At 43.9% G+C, this 16,382-nt stretch overlaps 3 protein-coding genes across 3 annotated transcripts in view; 1 reads left to right on the top strand and 2 right to left on the bottom strand.

Moving 5' to 3' along the window:
* The window catches only part of LOC1276218 (uncharacterized), a 163,503-nt gene extending 147,386 nt beyond the window's left edge, over positions 1-16,117 (bottom strand). The window contains exon 1 of the mRNA XM_061652428.1: positions 15,774-16,117. Coding sequence (XP_061508412.1) covers positions 15,774-15,926 — 153 coding nt within the window. The 5' untranslated portion in view covers positions 15,927-16,117. The remainder of the gene's footprint in view (positions 1-15,773) is intronic.
* Positions 7,155-9,203, top strand: LOC1276217 (26S proteasome non-ATPase regulatory subunit 12). Its single transcript, XM_556176.4, has 3 exons — positions 7,155-7,376; positions 7,455-8,418; positions 8,489-9,203. Exons 2-3 carry the CDS (start codon positions 7,508-7,510, stop codon positions 8,967-8,969), a joined length of 1,392 nt encoding a protein of 463 aa, XP_556176.3. The 5' UTR covers positions 7,155-7,376; positions 7,455-7,507; the 3' UTR covers positions 8,970-9,203.
* On the bottom strand, positions 9,531-10,840 carry LOC3289994 (uncharacterized). The gene is made up of 2 exons (XM_556174.2): positions 10,500-10,840; positions 9,531-10,431 (listed from the first exon to the last, which is right to left on the bottom strand). Exons 1-2 carry the CDS (start codon positions 10,575-10,577, stop codon positions 9,580-9,582), a joined length of 930 nt encoding a protein of 309 aa, XP_556174.2. The 5' UTR covers positions 10,578-10,840; the 3' UTR covers positions 9,531-9,579.
* Positions 16,118-16,382: the final 265 nt, after the last annotated feature.

Genomic DNA, 16,382 nt, shown 5'->3' with positions numbered 1-16,382 from the left:
TTCGATAAACATTGAGTCAAAATAAAAAATACTCTCGTGTTCTACACATTGTAAGCTACAAGAAAACATGAAGAAGTTTGAAATTTTACCCATTACTTATTTTTACAGGCGTAAAATCGGTATCTTGATGACATATTACATCCACAATTGGTACACTTACCCTACCTTGAAAATCTAGTGCAGCTAGCTTTCTGCATATAATTTGTGATGAAATGAGCATACTTTTAGGCGTTTTTATTAGAAAGGTCTGTTGATGCAAATCGGTTCTGAAATAGAATCTCTGTACAAATTGAAAATCACTTTTCATTCGGAATTTCAACGAAACCGATAACCTGAATGGCATTTATGAATGGAACCATCTTGTGATGCCATTTTTTTCTTCTATTTGGTTGTTCGGAATTATAGCGTCCTACATTTCCCTTCTCAATTTACGTTGCTCGCGGTTAGAAATGTTCAAAGAAACTGCCAGCTACGTTAAACTTCAATCTTGGCCCTCGATCCATCAATTCATATTAGTTCGTCGATCCATCAATTTACCCAAACCTTAACCAAATTCTCAAAATAGAATTCTATTTATTAGAAGAACCCATTCAAAATTCTGCATAGTAATGAACATTTTTGGACAGAAGCTTTCTATAATTGCAACGTAAATTAAAGGAATACTTGAGCAGTGATGAACGATTTAGTCCCGAGGTACTGCCAAAGTCACCGAAAAGACCGAATCGAATGAATCATTTCTCCTGCATTGAGCATCACACGCACTCACACGCGCCTACTCAATAAATAATTCGTTTTCCTGCGAAGCTTACTTTAAATTATTTCAAACACTAACACCACTCTTCACCGGTTTCATAGAACTTCTACTTTTGAGTACCAAATTTTCCTGGACCTGAAGCAGTGAGCGAACCAAATCCAAAAATACTCACAGTACAGGGCGATTTTTCCGAGCAAGTGGCCGGCCTTTTCCGTGGTACATAGTGGTCAAAGATCAAACCCTCCCTACCAAGGGTGACTCGAAAATCGAGTCACTAGCCGCGGTCCTATTCCAAAGAGCCCGAGTGGTTCCGGAATTCAAATAAACTTCAAATGCGAACAAAAAAAACAACAGACACTTCCCTTTGAACGCTCCCGACTAGGGCAAGAACAATCGGAACATCTTTGAGAGAAAACAAGATCTTTTTTTTACGACCCAACTCCCTCCCTCTCCTGTGCGCATCGACCGAATGACCCCGTTGGGTGGATGGAACGAATTGCGTTGTGGCGCTGGATAAAAAGCAAAGGAACGAAAAAAAAGCAAAACAAAATACGCGCACACACACATACACAGACCAATATAAGAACCTGCCGGGAAATAAAACGCTTCCTTTAGCAAGCGGTAAGGATTCGCCTTAATGTTGTCATCCGTTTCATCTCACCGATGAGGAGCTTTTCCGCAGGCACTTTACATCTCGGAAAGAAAGGAGCAGAACAAGAATGGACAAGGATCGAAGCGGTATGGTTAATTTTCCACGGAATGGAAATATTGCTCGTCAAAGCGTAGCCGAGCACGCGTTCATCCTAAAAAGCGTCCGAGGCTTGAGAACGCGCTCTACGGATTCTGCCTCGGCCCTTCGATCCTGCTCTCATCATTCCCGCTTCCGGCCGCCTAATGGCAGTAAAGGTAGGTAAAAAGGCAAGTGGGAGTAAAAGTACCAAGTGCGTACTTGAATTTTCCCGCTCTATGAAGTCCGGTTTGATAAGATTTGACCCCTTATCTAGCCAAGATAGATAAATCTGCAAAGGCGAGGCGAGGAGGTACAAAAAAAAACCCCAACCCCGAGATAAAGGAGCTTTGCGAGAGTGCAAAATTGCCCGTAAGCAATAGAATGGGAGAAAAAGGAAAGCAACCAAAAAGAGAGGACGGCAAAAAAAACATAATACGAATCTTCTTTCACCCGGTCCTGATCTACCGGTTCCTTCACATTTGATTCAAGTTCCGTGCCGTTCGCTGCTTCCATCTTCCTCGCCGTATCCATTGCATTCTCGCTCGAGAAGCACTTCACCAGCAATAGCAGCAGCAGCAGCAACTCTTCAGCCAAGCTTTCGCATCCTTATCACATTTTTATTTGTTATCGCTGTACCACTACCGCTTTGTGTTCGCTTCTTGCTGCCTACCTTCTCCACCAAGCGACCATCAAAGATGTTGATTTTTATTCTTTTTCTTGCGTTGCTGTTGTGGCTACAGCAGGGCAGCTTAAATTGGGATGGCTACTACGGGCAACGCACCACACACACAAACACATTCGAGGGAAGCCAGTGGGAACGCAGCATCAACTATTGAATGGGATAACCTTCAATCTGCTCGGATCCCAGGTTTACATGGGATTGGGTGAGCGTACACTTGCCGCTTCTACATCGACCGACAACCCACAGCACTGATCGGACTTATCTAGCGCATAAATCATGCTAACAATTCAAAACTATTCCTATTGCAAGGCAGCGCAGAAGGCAGAAGCGGAGGAACGGAAACGGGCCGGAAATATGCTTCCCGTTCGTGCGCTTCCCGTTTGTTAGCGCGGAAAACGCTGGAGGGCATCGTTACCCGTCGAACGGAGGGAATGGTGAAGCTGAATGTTTAGCTTTGGTTTGACTATTTCAAGCTCGACCGACCGGAATCCAGCTTTGCTAGTCGCATTCTTCACGGCATGGTGCGTTTGATTTTGGGTTTGAAATAAGGTTAGTTTTTCAAACTATTTGGCACGAAACGAAAGCGCATTTCATAGCTGTGTGCAAATTGTTTCGAGAAACGCAATTCGTATTGTAATCATTATAAAGGATGGTCCTGTGATGTAAACGTGAACAAATGGATTAAAACGAAATATGCAAGTACATTGCATACTTTTCGGCGTATTTCATTTCGTGTTCCGATTCGCCTAAAGGTATGCAATATGTTGCAAAAAGCTGCTTTCATAGCGCAATTCATAGCACTGTTTATTACATTTAAACTAAACGTTTGCAAATATTTTACATTTTCCCCGCAGCTTACCAACAAACAATTTAAACGACTGTTCATCTGAATCCAAAAATAAATAAAATTTCAAAAAATGAAAAGCACTGCAAAATTCTGCCATTTTACAATACTACATCCCCTTTGTCAGCTATTGTGCAAAAAGCAACCAACAGCAACCAACAAATACACAAAAACCGCTACCTGTTGAATGTACGCCGAACCATTATCGATTCAGCGATTCGCCGAATGCGGGCGGAGTGAAATTCGATATTGACGAAGCTTATGTGCATTTTGCTTCATTTAGGGCGCTTTCCAGTGCTTCATGGTTTCGGTGATCTAGCATTTCACGTTGAACGTTGGCATGGAGGATTTTTCAGCCGAAATGGCTGCCAATCGAAGTCTAAAAATGCGATCGATTAAAATAGGACGAAGCCATTTTAACGATTACTAAGTTAAAACGTGGGCTACACTTGAGTGTCTAAAACAAGTGTATATGTTTTATTTTTATATGGAAATGCAATTCTAATTATGAAGCATCAGTTTAACGACAGCCCCAGCCATTTGGCACGATAAAGCAGCCTATATTTTTCATGGTTATGAATGATTTTGCAGTATGTAATCACCCGAAGTGTATGTGGTATCTCAAATTCTCACTTACGATTTTTTGCTTGAACCCTTCAAAAGTGTTTCTCAGGTTGCTTTCATTTTTCGAAGAAGTTTGTCAATACCGATACCGCTACCATCGATAATCATATTCTTTAATGAATTTTCATTCAGTTGCGGAAGCATATTTCTACCCATTCCCATCTCAAGGATGCTATTAGCGCTCTGTCAATCGCTCAAGCACTCAGTTTTCCCTGGGAAAACGGCTACCTTCCCTGTGGCACTCACTGCACCCGGATTATGCGCGCTGTTGCATCGCATCAGCATCCACGATGCACTCATCGTCCCATACGGCTCCGGCCGTGAACTGTGCTGTGGAGCGTACGTGGCGTGTGGTAAAGAGCGCAGAGGCGATGCAAGCAAACGGTTCACGACCTTGAACCGCTAAAGTTGCAAACGGGAGCACCTTCAAGGATCGCCGTGCCATTCTATGCTGCTCCTAGCTAACGAAACGGGCCACCTGTACCCCATTGCATTGCCATTCATAGGCGCGCGCACACACACACACATACGCACGCAAAACATACCCACAGTCAGCCGGATGCGTGAGAACTCTTGGCTCGAGGTCTGGCTCAATCTCGAGCCCAGTGGCAACCGTGCAAGGAGACCGTTTCCGGAAAGCTTTCACACTCGAACGCACCCTCGCTGTTGGTTGGCCGTGTAGGTGTGAGTGTGTGTGTAAAAGGACGTTCGCTCTCATCTGCCGGCTCGAGACATTCGGTAGGAGGGCGATTGAAGGTTAACGCGTACCCATTTTACCCTACTCACATACCGAGACGGTACTAGCCGGTGAGCAGGGCCGGTAGAAGCAACACGTTTTGGAGCGCCCAGTACAACACGCGTGTATTGGCGCAACGAGCAATGCGAGATTCATTTGTGTTTTAATTCATTACAGAGTCTGGACGATATGGGAAAACATGTTGAAACGATCTGTGTGCTATCAATGTGCAAAATTATGTGCATAATTTATGAAAAATTTATCGAATACGAATTTATTCAGCTGTTCTGTGGCTGCACAAGCCATTGCCGCTTTGCCAAACTCTCAACGCCTGAAGGTATGCTATTCAATTATAATGCTACTTTACTACAATTTTGTGATTGGTAAAAATCCTTCTTCGCATACAAAGGAAGCAACCTGTGTCCATAAACGCCTAAAGTTATGCCATCCACATAAGTTTTTAAGAAATATCAACATTTTTTAGTTGTTATTTGGCTTTTTACATCAACACTTCATTCTAGAAATTATATATAGTTTCTAAATAATCAAGCTCATTTAAATTATGAAACTCTGTTTTGTCTGATTTTATTGTACTCTATGTCTATTAAATAATAATTGTGCTGCATCACCATAATCGGCCTCAGCACAATTTTTCGATCGAAAAAATTCGATAGGCGCTCACGTAAAACTGACAGTATAACTATTTCTTTTATACCCCTACATGAAGTTGGCCCCCCAGGTAAACAATTTTTAAAATAATTTATAAATAATTTTTTATCAGCCAAAATATTGAAAAAGAACCAACACATCTACCAACTTGCTTTTACATATCGTTTTTCAAAAATATCAACCTTGATTTACGGAATTTTTCTGATATTCGATAATTTCCGCAGCTCAATGCGTCGCGGATTTTGCCCCATACAAAGCGGAACGATCGAATTTTTGTAGCATAGTTCATTTTGCTCGTGAGTGTCATGGTATACCAGTTTTCAAAAAGACCAGTAAAATGAACACCTTGGCGGCGAAATGAGTGTCAAATGACACCAAAATGACAGCCGGATCTATCGAATTTTTTCGATCGAAAAATTGTGCTGAGGCCGAATATCACAATTAAAACAACACACTCTAACACTGATTCTAACGATTGAAACTGATACGCCAAGAAACAAGAGCTCCATTCCGTGATGTGTATTTGTGTAATGCTCCAATGGTGTATTGTGGCCTATTTTGCAGTATTCAGTATCCTTGCTATAATTAAACTTTCACACATATATTGCAAATCAATTTCAATACAAATGGAAAATGAAATTAAATCAAGGATGTCCTATAATTATTTTACTAAAAAACTTAAAACATTTTACTTAATAAATCTTTACATTTACACAAAATATCATGCTTTTACCGAACATCTTCAACGTTATCACCAATGATCATTTGCATCAAATTTATACCATCACTTTCCGACTACACGGCCTGATGTGGGCCGCACTCACACACAGCAGTAAAGCTGTGACGTCTGACATTCTCTATGCGTAGCTTTTCGCGCAATATAAAAACAAACGCGCTAGGCAAAAAAAAATCATGTTTCCTTTAATCGCTCATCCGTGACAGTGGTGGTGTCGCCCTGTTTTGCTAGCCCCTCTCCCACCACGGTTGAAGTGAACTGGTGGATGGGCGGTAACTTTCCACCTGCCCGCGGGCTATCCGAGCACAGGCAGATCGTGTTTTGATTTGACCTATCGAGCGGCATCGAAGCACAGGAAGCTAGCGCTTCTGCCCCGTGAGCAAGGGGATGATGCTGTGACGATATGTTTATTTTTTACTGCTGCTTGTTTGAGCAAAGCCCCTTCTAGCCTTTCTGCCTAACCGCCCAAACACTGGCCCTACCGAGGCCTTTCCTCGTCTCATTTGCCTGCGCTACGAGTCGGGACTTTTGCCGGAAGGTAGACACCATTTTCAACCCCGCACAGCGCGCAGGTGGAACAAGCAAGAAGCGTTCAAGGGAATAGAGTTGGAGGGGTGAGGAAGAGGGGCTGAGGGCACATCAGTAGACTTTCATCATTGCCGGCAGCAATGTCCCGGTTCGAAATGTCGAAAGGGACAGTTCTGCAAAGGTTAGCATGTTATGTTTTATTCCGGCACGTGATTGGCTACATTTCGAAGCGTTTGCTTATTGCTGCTCTATAATCGCATGCTAATAGAATACTACAAAACATTTGCAGGTCACGCAAACAATAATAGACAATGTTTGTAAATAGGTTAAGAATGGTGATTTTCTCAAACATACACATTTTACGTTTTTATTACATTTCAAGATATACAATGTGTTCGAAAGCTGTAAAACTGTTAATACATTTTTTGTTATTTATTTTATTTATAAAAACTAGATTTGAGTTGTAACGAAAATATACCTAATATAAATAAACATATTCGGCCAACGGAATATCGTCGCCGCAGTCACAGCCATTATAGCTGCACCCAACGGTCATTTCAAAAATATCGACGAAATGGCTGCGTACTTGAACTAACCAAAACGAAGCGGAATCGATAAACGGTGCAGGGTTTTTAGCCAATAGACGTTTGACATATTTTTGTCATAAAGAGAATAATAGCTTATTTTAGATTGTTTTTTAGTCTGACTGTAATAATAAAAACCATTTGATCAATCCATCTCATGTAAATAACAAGAACTTATGCATAACTCGCTCAGAAATCCAACCCGTCATAACATTGTTCAACTAACCCTGCATTCGCAGCCGAAGTTTCCCGAAGTGTTGACAGTTCGTTTGACAGCGTTGAATTAAAAAAAGGAAAACACAATCCGCAAAGTCATCATCTGTCAAGCTGGGAAAACGCACGAATCACTCGCTCGCCGCACGCCAAACATTTTGTGCATAATTTGGTGAAGTTTTATTCTTCCAAAAGACAAACAACATACAGCTAAACGCACTGCGTTTGTGGTTCTGTAGCAGTAGCACCTCAAACGAGTAGTTCTGTTCCCTAACTGTAAGTAGTGTTTGGACGTAAAAACACATCCCAACTACCATTCGCTACAGCGTTTGCTCTGTTTTGCTTTTCCGTCAGCACACACACAGCGCTTACGGGGAGAGCACGAAAGAAGCAAATCCGGCCGCAAAATGGATCAAGCCATGGACATTAACGCGTTCGAGGGCCGCATCGTCAAGATGGAGGTCGACTACAGTGCGACCTGCGACGAAAAGATCCCGCTCTGCAAGGAGATGGCAAAGGATGAGAACAAGTTCAACGAGGCGCTCGAAATTCTGCTCCAGCTCGAGAAGCAAACGCGCATCGGTGCCGATATGGTGTCCAGTGCGCGCGTACTGATCGCAATCGTGCAGATTTGCTTCGAGGCCCGCAACTGGAACTATCTAAACGAGTACGTCACAATCCTGGTGAAGCGTCGGTCCCAGTCCAAGCAGGCGGTGGCCAAGATGATCCAGGAGTGCTGCACCTACGTGGACCAGACGCCGGACAAGGAAACGAAGCTGAAGCTGATCGACACGCTGCGTACGGTGACGGAGGGCAAAATTTACGTCGAGGTCGAGCGTGCCCGGCTCACGAAGATGCTGGCGGACATCCGGGAGGCGGACGGGGACGTCACCGGTGCGGCCACCATCATGGAGGAGCTGCAGGTCGAAACGTACGGCACGATGGACAAGCGCGAGAAGGTGGAGCTTATCCTGGAACAGATGCGCCTCTGCTTGGCCAAGCAGGACTTTGTCCGCACGCAGATCATCGCGAAGAAGATTAACATCAAGTTCTTCAACGATGCCGAGCAGCAGGACCTGAAGCTCAAGTACTACGATCTGATGATCCGGCTGGACAAGGACTCGTCGTTCATCAAGACCTCCCGCCACTATCTGGCCGTGGTGGATTCGGACATGATTGCGCAGGAGACGGAGCGACGGCAGAAAATGATGATTTACGCCGTGCTGTACTGCATCCTTTCGCCCTACGACAACGAGCAGGTCGATATGATGCACAATCTGTCGAAGAACAAGCTGCTGGAGGAGTTGCCGGTGTACAAGTAAGTAGTTCCCATTCCACCATTCTGCGCTATCGCACTGTGCTAACGTAACAAACGCTTCCGTCCGCAGGGAACTGTTGCGCCTGTTCATGTGCAAGGAGCTGATCAATTTCGACGCCCTTTGCACGGTGTACGGGGCGGAGCTGAACACGTTCGACATCTTCAACCAGGAGACTAGCCACGGCAAGAAGTGTTGGGCCGAGCTGAAGAACCGGCTGATCGAGCATAACGTGCGCATCATCTCCAACTACTACACGCGCATCAATCTGAAGCGTATGGCGGAGCTGTTGGATCTGAGCGAGGGCGAGTGCGAAGAGTACCTTTCACGGATGGTCAACGCCGGCACGCTGAAGGTAAAGACGGACCGGCCGGCGGGCATCATCCATTTCTCGCAGAAAAAGTCAGCCTCCGAGGTGCTGAACGATTGGGCATTTGGGTTGAACGAGCTCATGAATCTGGTAAACAAAACCTGCCACCTGATCAACAAGGAGGAGTGCATCAACAACGTGATGCCGATGCCGGTGGCAGCAGCCGCGTCGTCATCATCGTGAGGAGAAGACTGATGAACAATATCTCCAATTAATGAAAAAAAACCTAGAATTTCGTTCCGTCATTCGACTTCGGGTCGGGCAGGCAGTTGATGGGATTTTCTTCTTCCGTCACGGAGGACAACCGATGAAAACATTTATAATTTGTTATAGAGAAGTTTCATAAAAGCTCGTCTGCAGAACAGTATAAAAATGGTAATTTGAAATAAATGCGCGTGAAAACACGAAAACAACCAATACATCTTGGGTTTGGAAGTTTTGCGAGCACACCTGCTGATGGCGCTCAGACGATAAAAGGGCAAACCAACATGACGCAAATCTCGTCTTCTCGGCCTACGTACCGCACACGTATCCAAGGAAAAACAAGCTTATCGATTTCCCAGACCGATAAACGTTGACCTTTTCAGTAGGTGGTGGTGTGGTCGTTGAGTAAGACGTACATAATCGAATCAAAACATTCTCCCGGCGTGGCCGCTTTGCTATATTTATTCAAATGAACGAACGATGCTCATTTTTCAACTACACTTGCTTATTAGTTCAAAACAGCCGTCGGATACGGTAGTGTTTTTTTATTGGTTTATTTTTATTGTACGTAGCCGGTTGCTTTGAGAGATCAATCTTTGATACAACTTTCTAAGATTTGCTGAACTGTTTCTACGTCCACTGAACCTTTCTCGGTGGCAGCTTGTTCTAGCCGGTCAAGTAATTCTATTAAAACATTAAATCGAACTGATGTTTCTTCATCATCCGGCCTGGGTACCAGCTTCGTGGAAATGTCCCTTTCGAGCACGAGCCGCCCACGGTACCAGGCCCGGCATGCCAAGGAACAGTCGACCAAAAGCGAAACCGATTTAACTGTCTCTTCCCCGTCATCGCTCGGGCGCCATTCGAAGCGACTAAATGCGGCAAACTTCCTGTCCGGTTCCCGGTGCACACCCCAAAGCGTACACGGTAGCTCAACCTCATAGATGTTGTCGTACAATTCCTCGAAGATGGACTCTTTTGTCGCGGCATCCGGTTCGGCTTCTACCAGTGCCTTTTCCATACCTTCACCGAGGGCTGCTGGCTGTTTGATCGCTCCATCCAAAGATTCGTCCTTAAACAAAACAACCATGGACGTTTGCTCCACGCCAATTGGTTCGTCCTCCTGCGGGCTGGTGCCGTCAACGACCACCAGCAAGCCACCTTCTTCCGACGGTGGTTCTTTCGCTGGTTCGGCTGTTTTCCGTCGACCTCTGTTCTCTTTATTGTCGACCTTTTCCACGATGTCGAAAACACAGGGAACTGCGTCCGGCAGCAGGACCGGTTTCGCTCGCATCAGCTTCCGCGTTTCGCCCCGTATGTGGTACGTCCAGTCTCGCTGTATGTCTTCCGGCTTGAAGTGCTTCTCACACACCCGGTCGTGTGGCCGCAAGGGTCGATGTAACGGTAGTGCCGCGCGCCATTCCTCAAACTTTTCCGGATCCTACGAAAGCAGGTGAAAACGGTCGTAACGGCCAAGGCCTGCTGACTATCGGAAAGGGGCGTGCTTACCTTTGGTACGTTAAACATTGCCCGCCTTGGGTCATCCTTATGACGCCGATCGCACGAATATACGTAGCAATTTCTCATTGTTACTAATGAGCGACGGGGAATGTGTACATTAACGCTTACGGAATATGTATTCTACGAAGTAATTTAACACTGTTTTGAACTATTTCTACGGGGGCGTACTGGCGGCAAATTACTTGTAAATAAGCTTCGCTTGCTTGTGTTTGTGTTTGTAGAGTTTTTTTTTATTACATCAAATGTCAAACTTAAACGACCTGATGGCGCTCGTCTGTGCTGATCGCAAGGATAATTCAAAATAGCAGTTAAGAAGATTTTGCCTTTTATTTGAAAAAAGGAAAATTCTGTTAAACATTTTGAATAACTCAATTTAAAAATACATTATAAGAACCGGCCTGTTATGCGACCAAGAATTTAGCGACCAAGATTTTTGCCACCAAAACTTTTGCGACCAGCAATTTTGCGACCAAGATTTTTGCGACCAACAATTTTGCGACCAAGATTTTTGCGACCAAGAATTTTGCGATCAGGACTTTTGCCACCAAGGAATTTGCGACCACGAAGTTTGCGACCAAGAATGTTGCGTCCAAGAATTTTGCGGCCAAGATTTTTCCGACGATGAATTTTGCGACCAAGAATTTTGCGATGATGACCACCTAAAATTTACATTTAGGCAGTTTACACTTTGACCGCTAGTCTGACGTCACAGTTTTTCGGGTGAGCACGTAGCGCATGGCAAGAGAGCGATGAGAGCGACAATTTCTCGTGCGACTGTTATCACTCTTTTGTTTCATTGCGGTAAGCGGCGTAGCACATATCGTTTTCATTCTCTCTTTCGTACCTCATTCGTTCTCAAGAGAATTACTGAGCGTCAGATACAAAGAAGTGAGCAGTGAGCAAAGCCGTCATACGAATTCATATGACGCGGCGCTTAAAGTGTTAAACCACCTATCAAAATGGTTCATAAAACGGTTCATGACCGTCCAAATAGACATACAGAATTATCTAGTTTTTTTTAAAAGCCAGATTAATGCCAAACGCAAAAAAATAGATTTGAACACATTTTAACCTATTTTTGTCTGTTTTCAAATAAAAAACAAGTTGGTTGACTGAGTCAAATGAGCTTCTTTGATCTACACCGAGTGAAATTTTGAGCTATTTTTCGTTGTCGCTCTATGTCTATTTGGACGGTGATGCATGGCCTGATGAAGTAAAAACTTTATCAGGCCATGCATCATTATATAGATTTTTGTATATTTTTCGTCCATGAACTATAATACACAGGCGATTTGTTTTTCTTCTCCTTAAACACGCGCTCTTAACGATCTGTAAACTGAAGCTAATTATTTGTTTCAATCGTTACTCTTCATCACAAAAATGGGGAAAAATTGAAGTTTTCACATATACGATGGTTCATTAACTTTTGGTTTAAAAAAAAACTGGACTGTCCCATTACATGCGGAACATCTGGTCAGCCCAATCCGAATCCACAATGCCCAAAACTCAACTGCAATAAGAATTCTTCTCAATTGTTACACGAATAACTTTTGCGAATTCATCATCTGTTTTGCATCAACTTAAAACCCATTTCGCATATGGTCACGGTTCTCATCGTAAAAAAGAAAAACACGCTCAAAAGCCAGTTCATACCGGTCACGAGACTTTCATTGAGCGCTCACTTTAATGCTATCGTACACACGCTATCAACATGTATCGTTCCCGACCAAAAGCCCCACTTCGCTGCTGGGCTATCATCGGGCTGGAATATTGTCCCGCTAGAGAACCGGAACATCTGATGTTTATCTACACATTTCCGACCTTCACGTCCGACTTTTCCCTTCCCACTCGGTAAGGACACATACACACAGAGGGGCCGCACCGATCGGAGCTGATAAACGACCTGGGGCAGGAATGTTCCGGCAGCACATAAATTTTCCCGCCTCATCCTTGGCTCACTTAATCTAGCGCCGATCGCTGTCCTCATTATTGGATAATGACACGTCGTTCTGCCGTGCCACGGGTGCATTATTCCACGCCAACCGGCAGCGCCGTGCCCTCGGGACCCGGCAGCATCGACATTTCGGAGCGGAGCGAACTCTGTTAGTCTCGGGTCGTCTCACCCGGAACCCCCCCCCCCCCCTTCCCGTCCCCACCCATGCACCGGATTGATCGAAGATTCGCCCGAATGGATGATGTGCCCGCAAGGGATGATAAAAAAGAGCTTTTGTGTGCTCTCGCCTTTTTTTTCTATATATTGTTGCTTTTGTTCCTTCGAATCCTTTTATTCTTTTTTCGATCAACCACCGTTCTGAACCACTTTACCCCCAGGGCCGAAATGGTCATGCCGAAGCGGAATGTAAATTTATGGCATTATTAGGTATCGGGGCTCCGATACCAGTCATTGCACAGTACACGGCGGGGAGGAAAGTGTATGGAAATTTTGCTGTCCATAATTTCACGCCTCACCAACTTACTCTCTCTCCTCTTTCTTTGTATTTCTCTTCGCCTGCTAATCGCTCTGCAAACCCTCACTTGTCTGCAGAGTTTCGCCGTCCCCAAAATCGATAGTAGTTTTAGGGGCGACGATTGCCGTGCTTGATTGAGTTGGCGATAAGGCGCGATGAGGGCGATGTGTATATCATGGGCTCGTGAAATGAAGTGGAAAACAACCTCAATACCGGGCGTTCCAGGATTATCGTGCCGCTCTTGGCCTTTTCCGCTAATCGATCGCTAAAGCCGGCTATCAGTGCCCGCCTCATTCGCCCGCCAGGGATGCGGCTCGCCAAACGTTCATGATTAGGTTATTTGATTTGATTTCATGGTTTATCTGCTTTCTCGATTTGTTTTATTTCCATTATTCAAGGAAAAGGTGAGTAAATATATCTCTCGGTCTCCCTGCCCAGACCGATAGCAAATCATCGCAATCCGGTGTGATCCAATTGCGACGTGGGCTGGGTGTGATGCGGCAATCGATAAGTACGACATTGAACGTTGTTATCATTTTGGGATGGGGTGGTGGGTGTTGGTGGACTTTCTTCAAAGGCAGGAAACCTAGCAACTGTTGTCGTCAGTTACTCGTCGATGGTGGTGGCAGTGGTAAGCCGACAATTAGCGGATTGATTCTTGGCTACTACGATGCATGTGTGGTTGTAACGTACGGGCAAATTCTAAGCTCTGTTCGATAATAGAATTAACATGAGATAACTTTGTGTGTAATCGATGTATGTAAGATTTTGTAAACTTTTTGTTCCAGAATGTACTCGGAGTGATTTACGTAAAGTTTAATCCATCTCAAAATCAAAAGAATGAATAGTGAAACAAATGATTTTCTTTTAATGCTTTTTTGTCATTAAAAGGATAAGCACTAGAAATTAAACTTACAAAAACTAATAAACTTCCAACTAAAAATGTATTAAAAAAAACATTGTACAGCTAAACAACACCTCCCTGTGAGCAAAACCATCCTCGGCTGCCTTTGAACACAATGTACAATTTCACAGAAGTCGAACAGCACGGAAAGCGATGGTAAAGACACAAAACATTCGCTCAATCTCGCCTTCGGCCGATCTTAAAAAATGTTTACAGTGTAGCAACAATTCTTCAAGAAAACAACAAACTTTTTTTTTATGTTTTTCTTCAATTATTTTCCCCTTCTTTGTTGCTCGCACTGTTGTGTAATTACGGTAATTAAACACCTGAAGGCTTTCGAAGAACACGGTACGATAATACCGTCATCGTGCACGGATAATCATCCCCGGGCCCATATGTGCCACAAATGCGCGGTGTGCCCGTGTGTCGATTTCTTAAAGCTGTGTTGCCCTTCCAGCTTTTAGCTGAGCAGCATGGGTGCCGATAATAGTCAGACGTCTTAACCTTTTTCCCCTTAACCTAGAAAGTAGCGGACGCTCCTCTTCAAGGTTGGGTGCGTTTCGTGACGATTCGATAATGGTCGCCACACTATCCGCTCCCTGGTTAAAAGGATACCACCCAAAGTTTTGCGTGTTTTCTCCCCACTAACACACACACTCAAACACACTCACACACTCACACGATATGTGCTGCTAGTGCTTGTTATTGTGCACGACGCCAACGAGTAAAGTAGTTAGAGAAGCGCCGTGACCGACTTCCCAACCCCGTACGACACGACTGTCTGTGATGTGGTATTGTAACCCAAACACGCGAAGAAATTTAAGCCCCCGGCCAGCAATAGTTTCGTCTCAAGTGGCTTTTGGATCAACATTTCGTGTATGTGTGTGCGCGCCTGATGGAGACGCCCAGTCGTTTGTACGGAGCCTGGCGTACGCGTAGAAGCAACAGTGTTTATTAAGCGCGTATTTGTTAACAGGTATTTAGTTAATTACTAAGTAACTAATATACTCATTATAAGGTTCGTTTCTGAATACAAACACACTGGATAACTGACGTCAAACGGAAAGTTGAAACTGATCTTAATATAAAACATTAATTAGAGCTCAAAAATAAGCAATCTTAATTTCAATTTGAGACTAACAGAGGTTTCTATTTCACTGCATTAATTACAGTAGCATCAGTTTGGTGTAGGCTTCTCGCTGGGCATTTCGTGGATGTAATGGGAAGCCCATCGATGCCTACTAGACTGAAGGATTTAATTCTCAGTAGGACCATCTATATTTGTATCTAATGACTGTGTCCACCTTGATGTGGGCCAAATAATTCAGAGATAGTCAATCATAAACCACCTTCCATCAGCGCTCTTCTGTATAAGGAATTTAAATGTCTCATACAGTAACTTTATACAGTAAGTAAATAAATAAGTAAAGTTATTGTTTATTTGTTTATTTAATTATTTTTTATTGTTTTTCTATTTGTTTATTATTATTTTTTTAATATGTTAATTGTTATTTTTTATTTATTTATTTATTTCTTGTTTTATTTATAAAATCCCTGTTAAATCAAGATTAAGCCTCATTCCATCTTCTGACATATTATCAACTGAGTAAATTGAAACACTTCACCAAAATCGACTTCCATAATTGCATAAAATCTCTATTGACAGAAGAAAAAAGCAAAATCACGAGAGATTGATTGACAGATTATATTTTTGCGCTGCTTGATTGCAGGATCAATATTATTTCATCATTTATGAATCAAAAGCCCACACACACACACACACGGGCAAAGAAGGAGAGAGAAACAAGCCTCGCGGGCCCGCAAAATTAATCAGTGAAAGCAAAACCACCAAAAATAATCTCCCGAACACACACACGCACACACACTTACCTGGTCTGGTGGGCCGCTTCGTATGCTGCAGTGGATCGCGTCCGTCCCGCCGGTCACGTGTACCCAGCCGCCGGTGTCATCCCGCGCCGATCCACCGGTTCCTCCTCGCCGATTGTTTATGCTCCACAGCAGGCAGGTCGCGTGGGGAAACATTTCCACTAATTCGATTACGAAATTCGATTGCGGCCCCGAAATTGCTTGCGTTCAAGTCACAGATAGGCGCACACGGACACACACACGCGCGCACTTACACTCGGGAAAACACTATTTGGCAAAAAGGGGGAGCGAGTAAAAAAAACTCCCAACCTACGACACACAATTTCCGTTGGCCTATATATTATTATGGGTATGCTTGTTATATATTTCAATATTTTTTTTTCTTGGCAACCCAAACGCGGAATCACGCACGACGGCTGGCGCAGGCGGTAAAAAGCAACGCTCACTTGATGTGTTTGTGTGTATGGAGAGTATGGATTTGGCGTTATTGCCGCTTTTCTGTTTATGGAGTTTAAAAACACTCTTTTGTACCGCAATGAAATATGGACGCGATGAAGCACAAAGCAAGAAAATCGAATTTTTTTTTTATTTCACACCCACAACTTGCATTCA

This window comes from Anopheles gambiae, chromosome 2 (genome assembly GCF_943734735.2).
Source record: "Anopheles gambiae chromosome 2, idAnoGambNW_F1_1, whole genome shotgun sequence".
Lineage (NCBI taxonomy): Eukaryota > Metazoa > Arthropoda > Insecta > Diptera > Culicidae > Anopheles > Anopheles gambiae.
This window is presented reverse-complemented; position numbering and strand designations above follow the sequence as displayed.

Excerpts from the sequence above, each read along its gene's own strand:
- LOC1276217 (XM_556176.4), top strand. The coding sequence starts at position 7,508 with ATGGATCAAGCCATGGACATTAACGCGTTCGAGGGCCGCATCGTCAAG. Across the intron at positions 8,419-8,488 it reads GAGGAGTTGCCGGTGTACAA|GGAACTGTTGCGCCTGTTCA; the intron begins GTAAGTAGTTCC and ends TTCCGTCCGCAG.
- LOC3289994 (XM_556174.2), bottom strand. The coding sequence starts at position 10,577 with ATGAGAAATTGCTACGTATATTCGTGCGATCGGCGTCATAAGGATGAC. Across the intron at positions 10,432-10,499 it reads CAATGTTTAACGTACCAAAG|GATCCGGAAAAGTTTGAGGA; the intron begins GTAAGCACGCCC and ends CTGCTTTCGTAG.